The sequence below is a fragment of the Scyliorhinus torazame genome, chromosome 12 (assembly GCF_047496885.1).
Source record: "Scyliorhinus torazame isolate Kashiwa2021f chromosome 12, sScyTor2.1, whole genome shotgun sequence".
Lineage (NCBI taxonomy): Eukaryota > Metazoa > Chordata > Chondrichthyes > Carcharhiniformes > Scyliorhinidae > Scyliorhinus > Scyliorhinus torazame.
Window position 1 is genome coordinate 214260814 of NC_092718.1, and position 20863 is coordinate 214281676.

The window sequence follows — 20863 nt, forward strand, 5'->3', positions numbered from 1 at the left end:
AGCAGTCCTGTGAAGGTTTAACTTCTGACTGAAAGACTGCAATCAATAGCCAGGTCTGGAAAGTTTAAATCTCTGTTTGAAAGGCTGGCGATTAAAATACTCTCTAGCCGGCCAGTGAGCACTTCCCTTCTGATTTAAAAGGCTGGGGAGTTGAAACTCTTCTTTTTTTTCCCTCAACTGGTGGCCTGTGTTTAAAGACTTTTGGTGCCTGTAACTCATTGGAGCAGTCAAGGGTCCAAGATCTCCGGAAGATACACAAATGATTGGTTAATTCACTATGGTGGGACTCCGGGATCTGTGGGGCTGGAATTGACCGTGCACTCGCCCGGGGTAAATAAATTGCTCTTTATGGAAGGGCAATATCACATTTCCTACATTACAATTTCCGTAAACAAATGGACTTTAAATCATTCTGTTCGATATTTTAGCTTCCATTTCATTGTTTCCATCTTTATTCATTTATTCAGTCTTCTGACTTCTACTTTAAAAAAAAAAAGAACTCTTGCTGCCGCTGCCAGTCATTTTGGGCTCGAGAGCAACTTTTCACCTTAAAAAAAGAGGGGGGGGGGCAGTGGCGCAGTGGTTAGCACTGGGACTACGGCGCTGAGGACCCGTGTTTGATCCCGGCCCTGGGTCACTGTCCGTGTGGAGTTTGCACATTCTCCATGTGTCTGCGTGGGTCTCACCCCCACAACCCTAAAAGATGTGCAGGGTAGGTGGATTGGCCGCGCTAAATTGCCCCTTAATTGGAAAAAGGGGGCTCTAAATTTATTTTAATAAAAGATGGGAATAGAAAGCCGGTAGTGTTAACAAGTGACTATGGAGCTTTCAGGCTGTTTCAAAAACCCGTCTGGTTCATTAAGATCCTTTAGGAATGAAACATGTCATCATTACCCAATCTGTCCTAGATATGACCCCAATCCTATACCAACATGGTAGACTCTTGACAGCCTCAAAAGCTGCCATTCAGTAGGGTAACTTGGGGCATGGGCAATCAATGCCAGTGTGTCTACACCTCGTGGATGCATATATATTAGAAATTAATTTAATAGGATCAAAATCCTGGAACACTCTTCCCTGACAGCACTGTGAATGTATATGTTGTGTATATGTTGTATGTTCGATAGGTTTCACAGAGAGGCTCTGAGTCTTGTATTGTTGAACATTAAGAGTTAATTGACAACATGTAACAATGTAAAAATACACAAGTTCTAGTCCAAGCTGTGAACCAATTCCATGCTTGTTTCTACACCAGTCTCTGTCTGGCCCACATCCGATTCCAGTCTCGGGTCATGTGTCTCTTTACATCATATTGTTGGCAGTATGGTTTCCCAGTCCCACATTAACTCTTGCTATGCCAGATGCTCTTTTACTGCAGCAGTTCCAGGCGGCAGCTCAACACCACATCAAGGGCAATTAGGGATGGGCAATAAATGTTGGCTTAGCCAGTGACTCTCATATCCCATAAACCAATTAAAAAAAGAAAGTTTCAGTGGTAGCTCTGCAGCCTGATGGCGCCGAGGTCCCAGGTTCGATCCCGGCTCTGGGACTCTGACCGTGTGGAGTTTGCACATTCTCCCCGTGTTTGCGTGGGTTTTGCCCCCACAACCCAAAAGATGTGCAGGGTAGGTGGATTGGCCACTGCTAAAGTGCCCCTTAATTGGAAAAAATGAATTGGATGCTCTAAATTTAGTTTAAAAAAGAAAAGTTTTCCAAGGTTTTGACAGAGTGTGGATTAATAACCAGAGAGCATAGATTTAAAATCATTGGTCAAAAAATCTAAAGTGGAGATGAGCAATGTGTTCACCCGAGATGTTGGGACCTGAGAAGGTGCCGCAACGTGAATCCATAAATTTAAAATGGTTTTGAACATACTCGATTATGAAAGATTTACAGGGTTACAGCTGAAAAGCAGGGAATCAGGATTAAGTGTGCTCTTTCAAAGAGCCAGCACAGGAACGATGGATCGAGTGGCATCTTCCTGTGCTTCAGGTATCCGTGATTCACAATGTTCTGTTCCATTGGATGAATCTCAACAGGTGCTACTTAACCATTTCCATTTTATAGGGCAGTCGGAGATTGAGCGAGCATGTGACCTGCTTTTCCAGAAGGGAGAATCAATTGATTACCAATACGATGTGAGGGATAGATCGATTGAAGGGCTGCTCATACTGCCACTGTATGGGTCTATGTCAACAGGTATTTGGATTAAAATTTTTGTCAAAAATATAGTTTTTTGCATAACCGTACGCAACAATTAACATAAAATAAATGTTAACCATATATACCGAGAAAAGAACAATACTACGTAACAATTCCCCTCCCCCCCTCCCGGGAATCAATTTTTAAAAAATAACGTTCTTTTCGTAATTCACTTTATTCGCTTCTGTGTGTGTGGTCTCCTCACTCACCATCTGTGGGCCAAGGGAGATGCTTCCAGAACACTGATAGGAAATACATGGGCATTACCACTAAGTCCCTACCATGTGCGATGGTTCGATTGTCCTTCATTATCCCATCTGTCACAGAGGTAGCTCTGGCCCCTCATTGGTGCAGCTGGGTCCAGGCACTCAATGTGTGGAGTAAGGTGCCTGAAGTTGAGACATTCCCCTCTTGGCCAGACAAGAGAGGAGTCATTGGAAAAGCTGGAGAAAAATAAAGTCGCTTAAAGTCAGTCCACCATCTACAAGGTACAAGTCAGGAGAGGCAGCACGGTGGCGCAGTGGGTTAGCCCTGCTGCCTCACGGCGTCGAGGTCCCAGGTTCGATCCCGGCCCTGGGTCACTGTCCGTGTGGAGTTTGCACATTCTCCCCGTGTTTGCGTGGGTTTTGCCCCCACAACCCAAAGATGTGCAGGCTAGGTGGATTGGCCACGCTAAATTGCCCCTTAATTGGAAAAAATAAATTGCGTACTCTAAATTTAGAAAAAAAAGTCAGGAGTGTAATGGAATATTCTATACTTGCCTGGATGAGTGCAGCTCCAACAATACTCAAGAAGCTCAACACCATCCAGGACAAAGTAGCCCCGCTTGATTGGCACCCCCCATCCACAAACAGTTCCTCCCTCAACCAGCAACGAACAGTGGCAGCCGTGTGTACCATCTACAAGATGCACTGCAGGAACTCACCAAGGCTCCTCAGGCCGCACCTTCCAAACCCACGACCACTACCATCTAGAAGGACAAGAGCAGCAGATACCTGGGAACCCCACCACCTGGACGTTCCTTCATTGGCGTAGGGTCAAAATCCTGGTGCTCCCTCCCTAACAGCACAGTTGGTGTACCTACATCACATTGGCTGCAGTGGTTCAAGAAGGCAGCTCACTGCTACCTCGAGGGCAATGAGGAATGGGCTATGAATGCTGGTCATCCCAACAATGAATAAAGAAAGAAAAAGGAAAGGGGAGCAACCAATGGTTGCTTTAACCATGTGATGGATCTTACTGTTGTGAGGATCTTATTAAAATTAGTAACATCTCAAACAGATTGTCAAATTTACAAAGGCGGGCGTTACCAGGTCTCAAATTCAGGCATCTTCATGAGAACAGAAAAATTGACTCCCTTCCGACTCTTGTATGATTCGTGCCAGAGGTACAGGTGGGGGGTGACGTAAACTCACCTCCCCCCTCAGTAAAAGGAACTTGCTGTGGTTTCCTGCTGATTATTGGTCCCTCACGTTAACTGGTAAATTGTCATTGTGACTCTCAGAACTGCTGAGACTGACCCTTGTGGAAATGGAGAAAATTGTGTTGGGACTGTTTAGACTGCTCATCACAGGTTGTTGAGCCGACTCTCACTAAAGGGAGCTTAACTGTGTATATAATGCTCTTCCTGCCATGGAGGGGTTAACTTGATTTGGACAGTGTAGAGGGAGCTTTACTCTGTATCTAACCCCGGGCTGTATCTGTCCTGGGAGTGTTTGATGAGGACAGTGTAGAGGGAGCTTTACTTTGTATCTAACCCCGTGCTGTACCTGTCCTGGGAGTGTTTGATGGGGACAGTGTAGAGGGAGCTTTACTCTGTATCTAACCCCGGGCTGTATCTGTCCTGGGAGTGTTTGATGGGGACAGTGTAGAGGGAGCTTTACTCTGTATCTAACCCCGTGCTGTATCTGTCCTGGGAGTGTTTGATGGAGACAGTGTAGAGGGAGCTTTACTCTGTATCTAACCCCGTGCTGTATCTGTCCTGGGAGTGTTTGATGGGGACAGTGTAGAGGGAGCTTTACTCTGTATCTAACCCCGTGTTGTATCTGTCCTGGGAGTGTTTGATAGGGACAGTGTAGAGGGAGCTTTACTCTGTATCTAACCCCGTGCTGTATCTGTCCTGGGAGTGTTTGATGGGGACAGTGTAGAGGGTGCTTTACTCTGTATCTAACCCCGTGCTGTACCTGTCCTGGGAGTGCTTGATGGGGACAGTGTAGAGGGGCCTTTACTCTGCATCTAACCCCGTGCTGTATCTGTCCTGGGAGTGTTTGATAGAAGAAGATAGAACATACAGTGCAGAAGGAGGCCATTCGGCCCATCGAGTCTGCACCGACCCACATTAATCCCTCACTTCCACCTTATCCCCGCAACCCAATAACCCCTCCCAACCCTTATGGACACTACGGGTAATTTAGCATGGCCAATCCACCTAACCTGCACGTCTTTGGACTGTGGGAGGAAACCGGAGCACCCGGAGGAAACCCACGCAGACACGGGGAGAACGTGCAAACTCCGCACAGACAGTGACCCAGCGGGGAATCGAACCTGGGACCCTGGCGCTGTGAAGCCACAGTGCTAATCACTTGTGCTACCGTGCTGCCCACGTTTGATGGGGACAGTGTAGAGGGAGCTTTACTCTGTATCTAACCCCGTGCTGTACCTGTCCTGGGAGTGTTTGATGGGAACACAGGGTTAAAAACATATCCATACCCAACACTGACGCTTTCTCTGGCAGACGGTTAAGCAAATCTGTGTCTGATTGTGGAAGCACCGTTTTAGTTGACGTGTCAATTTTGCGGATCTCAGTCCTAACTGTGATTTCTCCTCCAGACCAGCAGAGAAAAGTTTTTCTTCCTGCTCCGCCCCACATCAGGAAATGCATTGTTGCTACTAATATTGCAGCCACCTCCCTGACTATTGATGGAATAAGGTAAGAAAGTGCAAGCTTGATTTCACTGTCCCAGCCTAATTGCCCTTGATTATTTCAACCTCTTCCCCCAAAGGTGCTGACAGGCTGAGTATCCATAAACACCGTCAGCCCCTCTCTATGGTGCCTGAAGTGACACGGGGAAAATCACTCGCGTGTCTGGACTGAGCATGGGCGCAGTTTGGCCAGGGGGTGAATTATTGAACAGGTCAAACCCATCGCCTCTCGTGAGCACATAAACAAACCTTCCAAAAGAGTTAATTGACTAATGAGAAGGAGCACGGTCTCTGGTCAGTATCTTCTGCTCAGCTGGTGACTCCGTCAACTAATGTTTGGTCAGAACCTTTAACAGCATGTTGATGAATAAGATTATCAAGTTCCAGCACAGAATGGTACCCCCAACCTAGTAATGACTGTTGAAGGAACTCTGCCAACAGAAAGGGGAAGTATTCCAGACCCTTCAGCACATGAGCTAAGTGTAGCACTGAGAGAGTGCTGCACTGTCAGCAGTGCCATCTTTTGGTTGAGACATGGAACCGAGGCCCATGCCTACCATCTCAAGGCATGAGTTGAAAAAGGAGCAAGAGGCCTCGCTGCTGTATACTGGCCAGGTATATCCCTCAAGCTGTAATCTCCGAACTCCATGACTTCCTAGGTAAGGATTACATGGCAGTTGAGCAGACAGTTCAAACTACTGTTGGGCAATTGCCCTGCAATGCGAACTATCCCAAAGTACAATTTAAATCGCAAACTTCAAATGGTTCCGACTGTCTTACAGTAATAGTTATCCTGAAAAACTTTGAATTGAAACTATTTCAAAATTATAGGTAATTCCAGTACCGAACACCCCGTCTGACAAAACCCCATTGCTCACCCCCCCCTCCCTAGGGGACCCTCCTGCCTATCTTCCCCAGCCCCTACGTATCACCCCGGCCCAAGCAATCCACCCCACTAGCCCTCCCGTCAACCACCTGTCCCCCCCCCATCCTCCGCACAGACAGCCTCCCCACTGGTCAGCCCCTGAATCACCCAACACCTCCACCACTAATCACCCGACCACTCCCAATGACCTGAACCCCCATCACAGACCCCCCCCCCCATACTGACTGTCCCCTCCCACCACAGACCCCCCCCATACTGACCGTCCCCCCCTCACTATAAGACCACACAACTGAACTGACCCTGCCCCCCCCCCACAGCCCCCCGTGGTGAAAGCTGCTATGTAAATGCAGATTCTGCCCGACTATCAATTTAGAAGTTTATTCACCGGGCGGTACGGTGGCGCAGTGGTTAGCACTGCTGCCTCACGGTGCTCAGGACCCGGGTTCGATCCCGGCCCCGGGTCACTGTCTGTGTGAAGTTTGCACGTTCTCCCCGTATCTGTGTGGGTTTCACCCCCACAACCCAAACCTGTGCAGGGTGGGTTGGCTGCGCTAAATTGCCCCTTAATTGGGATGAAAATAATTGGGTACTCTAAATTATTTTTTTAAAAAAATCAAATAAAATTTATTTGCTGATAGGTCAGACGATAGACTCCAGAATTACAACTCCAACATACAGCAGAAATTAGCTAGTGGGAGAGGATGGTCAGTATGGGGGGGGGGGTCTGTGGTGGGAGGGGACGGTCAGTATGGGGGAGGGGTCTGTGGTGGGAGGGGATGGTCAGTATGGGGGAGGATTGTGGAAGGGGACGGTCAGTATGGGGGGGTCTGTGGTGGGAGGGGACGGTCAGTATGGGGGAGGGGTCTGCGGTGGGAGGGGATGGTCTGTGTGGGGGGGGGTGGGGGGAGGGGATGGTCAGTATGAGGGGGGGGGTGGTGGGAGGGGGGGGTCAGTAAGGGGGGAGTCTGGTGGGAGAGGATGGTTAGTCTGGGGGGGGGTTCTGTTGTGGGAGAGGATGGTTAGTATGGGGGAGGGGTCTGTGGTGGGAGGGGATGGTTAGTATGAGGGGGGGGGTGGTGGGAGGGGACGGTCAGTAAGGGGGGGGGATCTGGTGGGAGAGGATGGTTAGTCTGGGGGGGGGGTTCTGTTGTGGGAGAGGATGGTTAGTATGGGGGAGGGGTCTGTGGTGGGAGGGGACGGTCAGTATGGGGGGGTGTCTGTGGTGGGAGGCGATGGTCAGTATGGGGGGTCTATGGTGGGAGGGGACGGTCAGTATGGGGGAGGGGGTGGGAGGGGACGGTCAGTATGGGGAGGGGTCTGTGGGGGGAGGGGACGGTCAGTATGGGGGGGGTCTGTGGTGGGAGGCGATGGTCAGTATGCGGGGAGGGGTCTGTGGTGGGAGGGGACGGTCAGTATGGGGGGGGTGTCTGTGGTGGGAGGCGATGGTCAGTATGGGGGGGGGGTCTATGGTGGGAGGGGACGGTCAGTATGGGGGAGGGGGGTGGGAGAGGACGGTCAGTATGGGGGAGGGGTCTGTGGGGGGAGGGGACGGTCAGTATGGGGGGGGTCTGTGGTGGGAGGCGATGGTCAGTATGGGGGGAGGGGTCTGTGGTGGGAGGGGACGGTCAGTATGGGGAGAGGGTCTTTGGTGGGAGGGGATGGTCAGTATGGGGGGGGTTCTGTGGTGGGAGAGGATGGTCAGTATGGGGGGGGTCTGTGGTGGGAGAGGATGGTCAGTATGGGGGGGTCTGTGGTGGGAGGGGATGGTCAGTATGGGGGAGGATGGTGGAAGGGGACGGTCAGTATGGGGGGGTCTGTGGTGGGAGGGGATCGTCAATAAGGGGGGGGGGTCTGTGGTGGGAGGGGATGGTCAGTATGGGGGGGGGGTCTGTGGTGGGAGGGGACGGTCAGTATTGGAGGGGGGGGTCTGGTGGAATGAGCAATTTAATTCTTGCCCCGAAATATTTGAATAGAATTGAATATCCCTCCATCCAGTCTCAATGTTATCAGGTAATGTGTACTGCGTTTCGTGATTGGAGCTAGTTACTGGTATTGTGTGGTGTTAAACCTGGAACTCACTGCCCGAAAGGGTGGTAGAGTCAGGAGCCCTCAATATTTAAGAAGCATTTAGATGGGCCTGTGATTAGATTTGATTTGATTTATTATTGTCACATCTATTAGTATACAGTGAAAAGTATTGTTTCTTGATTGCTGTACAAACAATGCATACTGTACATGGGGAAGAAAGGAGAGACTGCAGAATATAATGTTACAGTTATAGCAAGGTGTAGAGAAAAGATCAACTTAATACGAGGTAGGTCCATTCAAAAGTCTGATGGCAGCAGGGAAGAAGCTGTTCTTGAGTCGGTTGGTATGTGACCTCAAACTTTGGTATCTTTTTCCTGACGGAAGGAGGTGGAAGAGAGTATGTCCGGGGTGCGTGGGGTCCTTAATTATGCTGGCTGCCTTTCTGAGGCAGCGGGAATTATAGATAGAATCAATGGATGGGAGGCTGGTTTGCGTGATGGACCGGGCTACATTCACGACCTTTTGTAGTTTCCTGCGGTCTTGGGCAGAGCAGGCTCCATACCAAGCTGTGATACAACCACTTGAAAATGGCATAGCCTACAAGGCTATGGGACGAAGTGCTGGAAAATGTGATTAGAATAGATAGGTGCTCAATGGCCGGCGCAGAAACGATGGGCTGAATGGCCTCTTTTGTGCTGTAATGACTCTCTAATAACAGATTCCACTTCTTTAATTACAGGTATGTTGTAGACTGTGGCTTTGTGAAGCAGCTCAATCATAATCCACGGGTTGGACTCGACATACTGGAGGTGGTTCCAATCTCAAAGTAAGTTTAAAAAAAAAAAATACAATTCATTGCAAGTAGACACAGAATAAAACTTCAGGCTCATTATATCGAATCCCAACCTTCCAAATCCCTGTTATTCACTCCAATAGAACAGAATCTCAATGGGCAAATCCTTCCTTTTCATTCATATTGAGTAGAAATTCAATAGGTCAAACCTTTTCCTATTCATTCTTATTATACATAAGATGTAAACGCAATTTAAAATTAGCAGTTTGTACACAACAAAAAGGTGATTGTGACTCCTCAACGCACCACTCTCCGATACTAGCACTGGGAAAAGTTCTGATACTGTTCAGGGCGAAAATTGTTTTTGCTTCAAAGCCTGACCCCCCTTTTCCATTCCTCCCTGTCGCAGGAGTGAAGCTGTGCAACGCACAGGGAGAGCTGGAAGGACATCTGCTGGGAAATGCTATCGGCTCTACAGCAAAGAATTCTGGGAGGTGTGCATGCCCGATCACATGGTACCGGAGATCCAGAGAAGCAGTTTAACATCAGTGATCCTCACCCTGAAGTGTCTCGGAGTGAACAATGTTATTGGGTTAAGTAGTTCAGAATACCATTTCTATTCCTCGCAGCCACAGAGATGGAAGATGTTGTCGGTACCTCCTCACGTGAGTGAAGTGCGAAATAGGGGCCGGGTATTTTGAGGTAACCAGTTCCGGATACACAGCTGCGGAGACCTGGAGTCGGGGTGCAATTCCTTCTGGTTATTGTAGAGTCTTAATAAACTAAATCTCTTTCCGTTCGACTGTACAGAATCCCAATGGACCAACCCCTTTCCCTTTCCCGTTCCCTCCTGTTGAATGCCTTCTCACTGAGAGTTTACATGTACCGTGTGGGGGTTAACTTAAAAAACGGGCTAAGTGTATATCGCTAATTCTGCCGGCAGCAGGTTTTCAATTACCATCCTGCCGCCACCACAGAAAGGAGGAGACCCAGGGTCACCAAGGGTCTCACTGCTGAGGGCGCCAAGCTGCGGAGTGAAGCCCCCAATTGCTTCCCTTCCCATTGAAGAGCTCCTCGTCCTCCGCTCAGACTTTTCCTTTGCTTGATGTGAAGTGCAGACTCCCCATTGGAGCTTGATCCACTAATCCAGGTCCAATTAAGGGGCAATTCAGCGTGCCCCCCCCCCCCCCCCCCCCCCCCCCAAGACAAGGAAAAAAACAATTATATCACCTTGTCGACAGGGATCAAATACAGGTGGGGGCACGTCCCCAGATCGGTGCAATCTGACACTAAGTCACACAGTGCGGTGTCCCACTTAACCACCCACCACAAGGGGAGCGGCCAAAGGGCATCATTCTCATGGAATTTTCCACACTCCTGAGTGAGGTTTGCTTGGTTGCTCTGTAGGTTTCCATACCTTGACAGCCCAGAGGAGAGGCACATCCTGGAGGCACTGAAGAAGCTTTACCAGAACGATGCTATTGACAGGTGAGTGAGTGAGTGACCCTGACTTTGTGTTCAGTTTATTTCAGGGGGTATTTTCTTTTGAAACCCCACAGAATTGATGGGATAAAGATCCTAAATCTGTGAAATGGTCAGAAATGTCAGGGGAATGAAGGGAGACGGTAGAAGTTTGTTGACTGAGTCAGAGGCGTCTCAGAGCTCAGCGGCAGATACAATGGCGGGCTGTGGCTAGTCCGCTAACGGTCAAGGTGCTTTGGAGTACCTTGCCGATGGAATTTGTGACAGAGGGTCTCCGGAAATCAGTGATGGGGGCCTTAGCCCCCATGCGAGAGGCTCTGGAGCAGAACAATGAAACTGTGAAAGCCCATGGAGCCACAATAAAAGACATGGACGAGGCCCTTTCGAGACACACGGATCAGATTGCCTCACTGGAAGTGAAGATATCTCTGGTGGCCGAAGCAAATAAATCGTTGAAGGCCAAGGTGAATGATTTAGAGAATCGGTCCAGGAGGCTAAACGTTCGAATCGTGGGGCTGCCAGGGGGGATGGCAGGCCCAACGCCCATGGAATACTTTCCAGAGATGTTCGGGAAGGTGGTGGGGGAGGTTGGAGTCAAGTCCCCTCCTGGGTTGGACCGGGCCCACCGTACATTGTACCAGCAGAGGCCTCGTCTTGAGGATCCACCGCCTGCGATAATCGTGAAGTTCCAGAGTTTCAAAGAGAAAGAGCGGATTCTGAGATGGGCAAAGGGGTATCGAGACTTCAAAGGGGAAGGCCACGCCATCAGGTTTTACCAAGACTTGGGAGCGGAGCTGGCAAAGATCAGCAAAGCCAAGGTGGAGCTGTCCAAAGCGATGTGCCCGGCGCAGCTAAGAGTGACGTTTGAGGGAAAGGACTTTTTATTTGATGGTCCAGACGGGATGGAGTACTTTGCTCCTTTGTTCAGAAGCGCGAGTTAGGCTTTTGAATATTTTGGGGTATTGGGGATGGCCATGTTGAATTGTTGGGGTTCCATGTTTTTGATTTTTCCTGATCTTGTTGGGGTTGAATTTTTAGTCTGGGGTTTAGTTTTGTGTGGGGTTCTGTTCTGATTGTTATGAAAATAAACCGTTGCTCGCTGTCGGAATTCTATGGTTTATGGGGTTTTAGACTTTTGTTGTTTGTAACCATTTTCCTTCACTCTAGTTGGAAGCCGCCCTGCTAACCTAAGAGTTAGGCCCATGGGAGCTCTGTTGAAGGGTTGACTGCAGCTCATTGTGGTCATTTTTTCGATAATGAGCTTGAGTTCTTGTGTGGTTTAGGTTTGTTACAAGTAGATTGTAGTTGTTTGTGTTCGCCTTGCATCTATTTGTTTGCTTATTTGGGTGTGGTAGTATCCCAGGGCAAGGGCAAGGAGTGCGAAGGGGGTGGTGGGGGGTGGTTTGCTGGCGGTGCCTGCAGATTTTGCTTTGTTTGGCCTTGTGATTTGGTTTGGCGGCCATCTTGGCTGGGCCTGGTTGCTGTACCTGTTGTGTATCTGTTGGGTAATTTCTCTTGGTGGAAATGGCTGACTCTGGATTGAGGCAGGTTGGGAGACCCCAGTTCGTTTGGTCACCTGGAATGTCGGGGTTAAATGGCCCAATGAAATGGTTGAGAGTGTTTGCTCACCTTAAGAGTTTAAACTCCGACGCGGTGTTTTTGAAAGAGACTCCTGACCAGACAAGGATGTGAAAGGAGTGGGTGGGACCAGTCTTTCATTGGAGCTTTGATGGTAGGGGCCGGGGTGAGGCAATATTAATGAATAAAAGGGTTCAGTTTTCTGCCACTAAGATCCTGGCTGACCCCAATGGCAGACCCCAATGGCAGACATGTTAGTATCTAATAATAATAATCTTTATTATTGTCACAAGTAGGGGCTGGTTTAGCACAGGGCTAAATCGCTGGCTTTGAAAGCAGACCAAGGCAGGCCAGCAGCACGGTTCAATTCCCGTACCAACCTCCCCGAACAGGCGCCGGAATGTGGCGACTAGGGGCTTTTCACAGTAACTTCATTTGAAGCCTACTTGTGACAATAAGCGATTTTCATTCATTTCATTTCAAGTAAGCTTACATTGACACTGCAATGAAGTTACAGTGGAAAGCCCTGAGTTGTCATATTCCGGCACCTGTTCGGGTAGAGAGAGGGAGAATTCAGAATGTCCAATTCACCTAACAGCACGTCTTTCGGGACTTGTGGGAGGAAACCGGAGCACCCGGAGGAAACCCACGCAGACACGGGGAGAACGTGCAGACTCCGCACAGACAGACAATCGAACCCGGGACCCTGGCGCTCTGAAGCACCAGTGCTAACCACTGTGCTGCCCGATCTGTGGCTCTCTGGCGGGCACTCTGGTGGTTCTAGTTAATATCGACGCTACAAACTGGGATGATAGGAATTTTATTAATAATTTGCTGGCCTCCAGCCTGATTTGGATTCACATCAACTTATTTTGGATGGGGACCTAAATTGCTCTGATCTTTAGTCTGGATAGGTCAAAACCCAAATCCCTGACCCCATCAGGGATGGCCAGAGCTTTTTTAAAAAAAAATTTTAGTGCCCAATTAATTTTTTCCAATTAAGGGGCAATTTAGCGTGGCCAATCCACCTAGCCTGCACATCTTTGGGTTGTGGGGGCGAAACCCACGCAGACACGGGGAGAATGTGCAAACTCCACACGGACAGTGACCCAGAGCCGGGATCGAACCTGGCACCTCGGCGCCGTGAGGCAGCAGTGCTAACTACTGCACCACCGTGCTTCCCTGGGGTGGCCAGAGCTTTGTTATCTGTCATGGAACAGATGAGGGGTGGAGTTTAATCCTTCGCGCTTTTTGCACCCAGGTGAGAAGGACTTTTCATTTTTCTCACGTGTATCAGGTATCCCTGTGGATCGATTTTTTTTTTTTGTGGTGGATAGGTCTCTCCTCCTTTCTGTGGTGGTGGCTGGTTACTGAGCGATTGTGATTTTGGACTGTGCCCTGCACTTTGTTGAGTTGAATCAGGCCCCTCCCGGCGTCCACCATGGAGGTTAGACACAACATTACTAGTGGACAAGAAATTTTGTGAATTTCTTGATTGAAATCATACGTGACTGCAAAGTGTTGCCACTCTTTACAGCGAAAACAAGGACCGTTGTCACTAATCACGACTTGCGCAATTCCGTGTCTTGCAAAAATTGACTTGGTGTACAATATTACACTGCTTGCCGTTATGCTCGAGGGTAGAGGCATTTCGGCACAGTTTGAAAAATAGGCTATGATCATTAAATAATCTTGCCCTCGTAGGTGAAAGAGATCAATAGGTACTTTCTGCCATGGTGCCCGAGGTAAATCAGATATTTGCACAGGTTCTCTTGTTTGCTTGCAACGATGCATCTGGCATGTGTCACAACAACTGACCACCCTTTCAATATCAAGGGCTGTATGGCAGCACAGTGGTTAGCACAGTTGCTTCACAGCTCCAGGGTCCCAGGTTCGATTCCTAGCTTGGGTCACTGTGCGGAGTCTGCACGTTCTCCCCGTGTGTGCGTGGGTTTCCTCCGGGTGCTCCGGTTTCCCCCCACAGTCCAAAGATGTGCGGGTTAGGTGGATTGGACATGCTAATTTACCCTAAGTGTCCAAAATGGTGGGGTGGGGTGCGGTTACTGGGTTTCAGGGATAGGGTGAGGTGAGGGCTTGGGTAGGGTGCTCTTTCCAAGGGCCGGTACAGACTCAACGGGCTGAATGGCCTCCTGCACTGTAAATTCTATGATTCTATGAATATCCTGGTTTATACCTGGCCAATAAACAGCCACGAGCTCTCCATTTACAGTTTTCGATCCCAAATGTTCTTCGTGTATCCTCTTTAGTACATCCTTTCGAAGAGATTGAGGTATGACTATAGTGTTCAAACAAAGTACCACACTATTAGTGATACTGAGTTCAGATCTTGTATTGTAGAATCCATACATTGATCTTTGAGCCAGTGTGAGTTGATGTTTTACTATCTTCATCGTTTGCAAACTTAAACGTATTAAACACAGCAATTGCTTCTGCCGCTGTTCGGAGCATCGCTACCTCGCATGAATTTGATTGATTTTCTAAATTTACTGCAATAAGAAACAGATCAAATTGTTGTTTAAACACACGCCAGCAGGTGTCCAAATTACCATGAAAGCTGAGACTCTTTTGTGGCTACAACGACTCCATGCAGACTGCACAATCTTCAAATCTCTGTGGCAGGCTGATAGTTATTTCTCAGTGTTTAATACCTTCCAGATAAAACAACAGTAAAATCATGCACATGCAGCCTCTCTCTCTTTGACTTCCTCCAGCCAGTCTAAGGGGTCAGCTGATAACATTCACTTATACTAGTGAGACTCCCAGTCGTCAGTCAGTGAATTACAACTCAATCTATAAGTTTGCGGATGATACGACTGTGGTGGGCCGTATCTCAAACAACAGTGAATCAGGCTACAGGAGGGAGATAAATCACTTGGTTGCATGGTGAGTACCGAAAACAACCTCTCTCTAATAATGTTGGAAAGACCAAGGAACTGATCATCGACTTCAGGAAGCGTAGCACGACACACACTCCCGTCTGCATCAATGGCTCCGAAGTGGAGATGGTCGATAGCTTTAAGTTCCTGGGGGTCACCATCACCAACAGTCTGTCCTGGTCCACTCACGTTGATGCAACAGTCAAGAAAGCCCAACAATGTCTCTACTTCCGACGGAAGCTAAAGAAATTTGGCATGTCTGCATCGACTCTCACAAACTTCTACAGATGTGTCATAGAGAGCATCCTATCCGGCTGCATCACAGCTTGGTATGGCAACTGCTCGGTCCAAGATCGCAAGAAACTGCAGAGTGTGGTGAACTCAGCCCAACGCATCACACAAGCTTCGCACCCCCACATTGATTCTGTCTACACCTCCCGCTGCCTCAGGAAGGCAGACAGCATTATCAGAGACCCCTCCCACCCAGGCATTACCCTATTCCAGACCCTTCATCGGGCAGAAGGTACAGAAGTCTGAAGACCTGCACATCCAGACATAGGAACAGCGTCTTCCCCACAGCTACTAAACTCCTCAACGACTCTCCCACGGACTGATCTGTTCCCTGTAAGAACACTATTCACGGTGCCCTATGCTGCTCTTGCTCATGTATTTGCTTTGTTTGGACTCGCCAGTGCTTCAGACGGGGGTGAAGGCGGATGCCCCTCGCCTTCGCCTCGTTGATAGCCAGGAGACAAATTCTGCTTGGGTGGAGGCCTCCTATTCCGCCCAGTGCCTCGGCTTGGCTGGGTGACCTCATGTCGTTCTTACCTTTGGAGCGGGTCACGTTCACCATCAAGAGGGTCGGTGGAAGGGTTCTACCTGAGATGGCAACCATTAATTTCCTTTTTTAAAGAGTTTAATCACCGTCAGTTCTTAGGGGGTTTAGTTAAGTTTTTGGGGTTAAGTTAATATGTGCTTTTGCTTGTTAGTCTCAATATTTTATTGCGTAGCTTTGGTTAATTGTTTTGTATGATTGTGTTTACTGTGAAAAAATATTAATAATCATATTTATTTACATAAAAGAACATTAGTGCAGGCCTCCCCCAGCACTGCATTGCAAGTGTCAACCTAGATTATGTGCTCGTGTCCTGGAGTTGGTCTTGAACTCTCAACCTTCTGATTCAGAGGTAAAATATGCAGCCAGCAAGGGGCAGCACGGAGGCACAGTGGTTAGCACTGCTGCTCACGGCGCCGAGGTCCCAGGTTCGATCCCAGCTCTGGGTCACTGTCCATGTGCAGTTTTTGATTTTTTTTAAAAAACATTTTTAAATAAATATTTTGTATTCTCCTTTTTCACATTTTCTCCCAAATTGACACCCAACAATAAACAATAATCAGTAACGAATGTAATGTCAATCCCCATATCAATAACAATGATCCCATCCTCCCACCAAACCACAGACATTGGCCCGCATGTTAACATAAACAAATGACAAAAAGGAATCAGTAATCACCCATAATCACCATTAACACATACAGTCCCCCTCCCCCCAACCCTCTCTGCACCCCCCCCTAATGTTCGATGTAATCCAATTCTCGAAAGTGCATAATGAATAACATCCATGAATGGTAGAACCCCTCCATCCTTCCCTTCAGTTCAAATTTGACCTTTTCAAGTGTTAAGAATTCCAGCAGGTCCCCCTGCCACGCCAGGGCACAGGGTGGAGACATTGGTCTCCACCCTAACAGGATCCGCCTTCGGGCGATCAACGAGGCGAAGGCTACAACATCTGCCTCTGCGCCCGTTTCCAGCCCGGCTGGTCCGACACCCCGAATATGGCCTCCCGAGGGCCCGGGTCCAGTTTCACATGCAGCACTTTAGGATTACCCTAAAAACCTCCTTCCAGTAATCCTCCAGATTTGGACAGGACCAAAACATATGAACGTGGTTTGCGGGCCCCCCCCCGCCGCAACGTTCACACACATCTTCTACCCCTTCAAAGAGCCGGCTCATCCTCGCCCTTGTAAGGTGCGCTCTATACACCACCTTCACCTGTATCAGCCCCAACCTCGCACACGTGATGGAGGCGTTCACCCTCCAGAGCACCTCAACCCAGAACCCCTCCATATCCTCTCCCAACTCTTCTTCCCATTTTGCCTTGATCCCTTCTGGCGGCACCTTCTCCTCCTCCAAAATAGCCCCGTAAACCGCCGATACTACCCCCTTCTCCAGACCCCTGTCATCAGCACCTTCACCAGCAATGTGGAAGCTGGCTCCACCGGGAAGCTCTGTATCTCCTTTCTGGCAAAGTTTCGAACCTGCATGTATCTAAATATTTCCCCCTACTCCAGCCCACACTTCGCTCCCAGCTCCTTCAATCACGCAAAACGACCCCAAAGAAATAAATCTTTTAGTGTCCTAATTCCTTTCTCCTCCCATCTCCGAAAATTTCCATCAGACTTCCCTGGCTCAAATCTATGGTTCCCCCAAATCGGCATTGTCCGTGTGGAGTTTACACATTCTCTTCGTCTTTGCGTGGGTTTCGCCCCCACAACCCAAAGATGTGCAGGGTAGGTGGATTGGCCACTTTAAATTGCCCCTTATTTGGAAAAAATGAATTAGGTACTCTAAATGTATTTTAAAAAGAAATATGCAGCCAGCTGAGCCAATCTGACACTTGGTCATTTTGGCAAAACACCTGCCCAAATTGTTACACTTCTCTTCCAGTTGCTGAATTTCTGACATGTTCTGATTTTATTTGAGGACCCCCTAATTTATAGACAACCCTTGCCCGACCCCGGACTTGGAGGCAAATTGTAGCTGTCTCCCCATCGCTGAAGGCATCTGACACACCCAAAGAACAACAAAGAACAAAGAAAAATACAGCACAGGAACAGGCCCTTCGGCCCTCCAAGCCTGCGCCGACCATGCTGCCCGTCTAAACTAAAATCTTCTACACTTCCGGGGTCCGTATCCCTCTATTCCCATCCTATTCATATATTTGTCAAGATGCCCCTTAAATGTCACTATCGTCCCTGCTTCCACCACCTCCTCCGGCAGCGAGTTCCAGGCACCCACTACCCTCTGTGTAAAAAACATCATCTCTAACCCTTGCCCCTCACACCTCAAACCTATGCCCCCTAGTAATTGACCCCTCTACCCTGGGGAAAAGCCTCTGACTATCCACTCTGTCTATGCCCCTCATAATTTTGTAAACCTCTATCAGGTCGCCCCTCAACCTTCTTTGTTCCAGTGAGAACAAACCGAGTTTATTCAACCGCTCCTCATAGCTAATGCCCTCCATACCAGGCAACATCCTGGTAAATCTCTTCTGCACCCTCTCTAAAGCCTCCACATCCTTCTGATAGTGTGGCGACCAGAATTGAACACGATACTCCCAAGTGTGGCCTAACTAAGGTTCTATACAGCTGCAACATGACTTGCCAATTCTTATACGCAATGCCCCGGCCAATGAAGGCAAGCATGCCGTATGCCTTCTTGACTACCTTTCAGTGACCTGTGGACCTGTACACCTAGATCTCTCTGACTGGCAATACTCTTGAGGGTTGTACCATTCACTGTATATTCCCTACCTGCATTAGACCTTCCAAAATGCATTACCTCACATTTGTCCGGATTAAACTCCATCTGCCATCTCTCCGCCCGAGACCGGGAATCTAACCTGAAGCACGTGGGGTGAATATTAATCAGTAACATGATGGCATACCCATTGGGGGCCCCTCCACGTTCTCCCCTTATGGTCATGGACTCATTGAAGAGTGTCATTTAATCCTGAGTGACAGGACCCTAAAGTCCTATTAACTGAAAATGTAAGAGGCAGAATTTATGCCTTTTATAAACTTAGGACCAAATCGCTATTGGAATATGGCAAACCAGGTAGTCAATTTGTGCACAGCAAGCTCCCACAAACAGCAATGAGATTTTGGCCGGAAAGTCTGTTTTAGTGATGTTGGTCGAGGGGTAAATATTGACCAGGTCACCGGGGAGAGCTTCCTGGAATAGCGTCTTTGGATTTTTATCATCCACCTAAAATAGTAAACGGGCCTCAGTTTTTGCAGAGTCTTTGTGAGTCACTTTTCTTCTTCCCCTTCTCAGGATGGGCTGCGTGACTAAACTCGGACGACTGATGGTGGAGTTTCCTCTCCTGCCGTCTCTGACACGGGCGGTGATAAAAGCCGCGGCGTTTGGGTGTGAATGTCTTTTGCTTCCGGTGGCCGCCATGCTTTCGGTGGAAAACGCTTTCATTCGACCAGGTAAAAAGAATGGCCTGTTCAGCAAGAACCTGAATTTACAAGTGCGTCCCAGAAACCGAACTGCAGTCACTGTCACATGGAAGAAGGTGGCAGCCATTTTACACACTGCAGAATTCTACAGCAATACTGACGGATGGTCAGTTTCTGAACGTTATCGACGCTATATGAATGCAAGTTGTGTTTTTGGTGGTGGTTGAGGGAGGAATGTTGGTCAGGACATAAGGGCATAAGAACTAGGAGCAGGAGTAGGCCACCTGGCCCCTCGAGCCTGCTCCGCCTTTCAATGAGATCATGGCTGATCTTTTGTGGACTCAGCTCCACTTTCCTGCCCAAACACCATAACCCTTTATTCCTTTATTCTTCAAAAAACTATCTATCTCTTGAAAACATTTAATGAAGGAGCCTCAACTGCTTCACTGGGCAGGGAATTCCATAGGACATGAGAAGAACTTTTTTTTCAATTCTTCCATGGGAAGTATCTGTCTCTGGCAAGGCCAGCATTTGTTAAATATTTTATTTGGTAAATATATGGAACGCGCCGCCTAGGGAGGTGGTGGGAGCAGGTATGACAGCGGCATTTAAGGGACATTTAGACAAATATGAATAGGGTGGAAATGGAAGGATACGGACTCCGTAAGTGCAGACGGTTTTGGTTTAGGCAGGTACCATGGTCGGCGCAGGGTTGGAGGGCCGAAGGGCCTGTTCCTGTGCTGTATTGTTCTTTGTTCCCCGTCCCTAATTGCCCTTGCACTGTGGCTTGCTCCGCCATTTCAGAGGGCAGTTAAGGGTCACCCACACTGCTGTGGGTTTAGAGTCACGTGCAGACCAGACCAGATATGGGCGGCAGAGTTCCTTCCCTAAAGGGTATCAGTGAACCAGATGAGTCTTTACTACAATCAGTGATAGTTGTCATGGTCGCCATCGTGTGTCTAGCTTTATATTCCAGATTATCAATTGAATTTGAATTCCACCAGCTGCCATGGTGGAATATGAATCCACATCATCAGAGAATTAATCTGAGCCTCTGGATTACTAGTCCAGTGGTGATATTGCCACTATGTTACCATCTCTCTCTTTCCCCTCCACCTCCCCCAATTGTACGTGACAATTGCCCCCCCCCCCCCACCCCCCCCCCACCCCCCCCCCCCCACCCCCCCCCCACCCCCCAATTGTACGTGACAATTGCTCCAAGGCTTCAAATACAGCTGGTTACGTACACAATACCGAGAGAAGTAACATGCACACAATTGTTGGGTGACCACAGACAGGTGGTGGTAAGAGTGTTACCATAGTTTTTTTTCATATAAATTTAGAGTACCCAATTCATTTTTTCCAATTAACGGGCAATTTAGCGTGGCCAATCCACCTACCCTGCACATAGAATCATAGAATTTACAGTGCAGAAAGAGGCCATTCGGCCCATCGAGTCTGCACCGGCTCTTGGAAAGAGCGCCCTACCCAATCCCACACCTCCACCCTATCCCCATAACCCAGTTACCCCACCCAACACTAAGGGCAATTTTGGACACTAAGGGCAATTTATCACGGCCAATCCACCTAACCTGCACATCTTTGGACTGTGGGAGGAAACCGGAGCACCCGGAGGAAACCCACGCACACACGGGGAGAATGTGCAAACGCCACACGGACAGTGACCCGGGGCCGGGATCGAACCCGGGACCTCAGCGGCGTGAGGCCGCAGTGCTAACCCACTGCGCCACTGTGCTGCCCTGCCGTGTTACCATAGTTGTCCTCGGTGTCTTGGTTGAGGGGAGAGGTAAATTTTCAGCAGCCGGAAAT

General features: G+C 48.8%; 1 protein-coding gene across 5 annotated transcripts in view; it reads left to right on the forward strand.

The window, feature by feature from the left end:
• The window catches only part of dhx40 (DEAH (Asp-Glu-Ala-His) box polypeptide 40), a 53574-nt gene that overhangs the window by 22540 nt on the left and 10171 nt on the right, over window positions 1-20863 (forward strand). For all 5 annotated transcript variants that reach the window (XR_011933715.1, XR_011933716.1, XM_072469911.1 and 2 more), the window contains 6 exons: window positions 2068-2199; window positions 5032-5131; window positions 8778-8864; window positions 9241-9423; window positions 10239-10319; window positions 18906-19063. Coding sequence is in view for 3 of the 5 variants with exons in the window: in XM_072469911.1 (XP_072326012.1) it covers window positions 2068-2199; window positions 5032-5131; window positions 8778-8864; window positions 9241-9423; window positions 10239-10319; window positions 18906-19063 (741 nt within the window). In the remaining 2 variants the exon portion in view is untranslated. The remainder of the gene's footprint in view (window positions 1-2067; window positions 2200-5031; window positions 5132-8777; window positions 8865-9240; window positions 9424-10238; window positions 10320-18905; window positions 19064-20863) is intronic.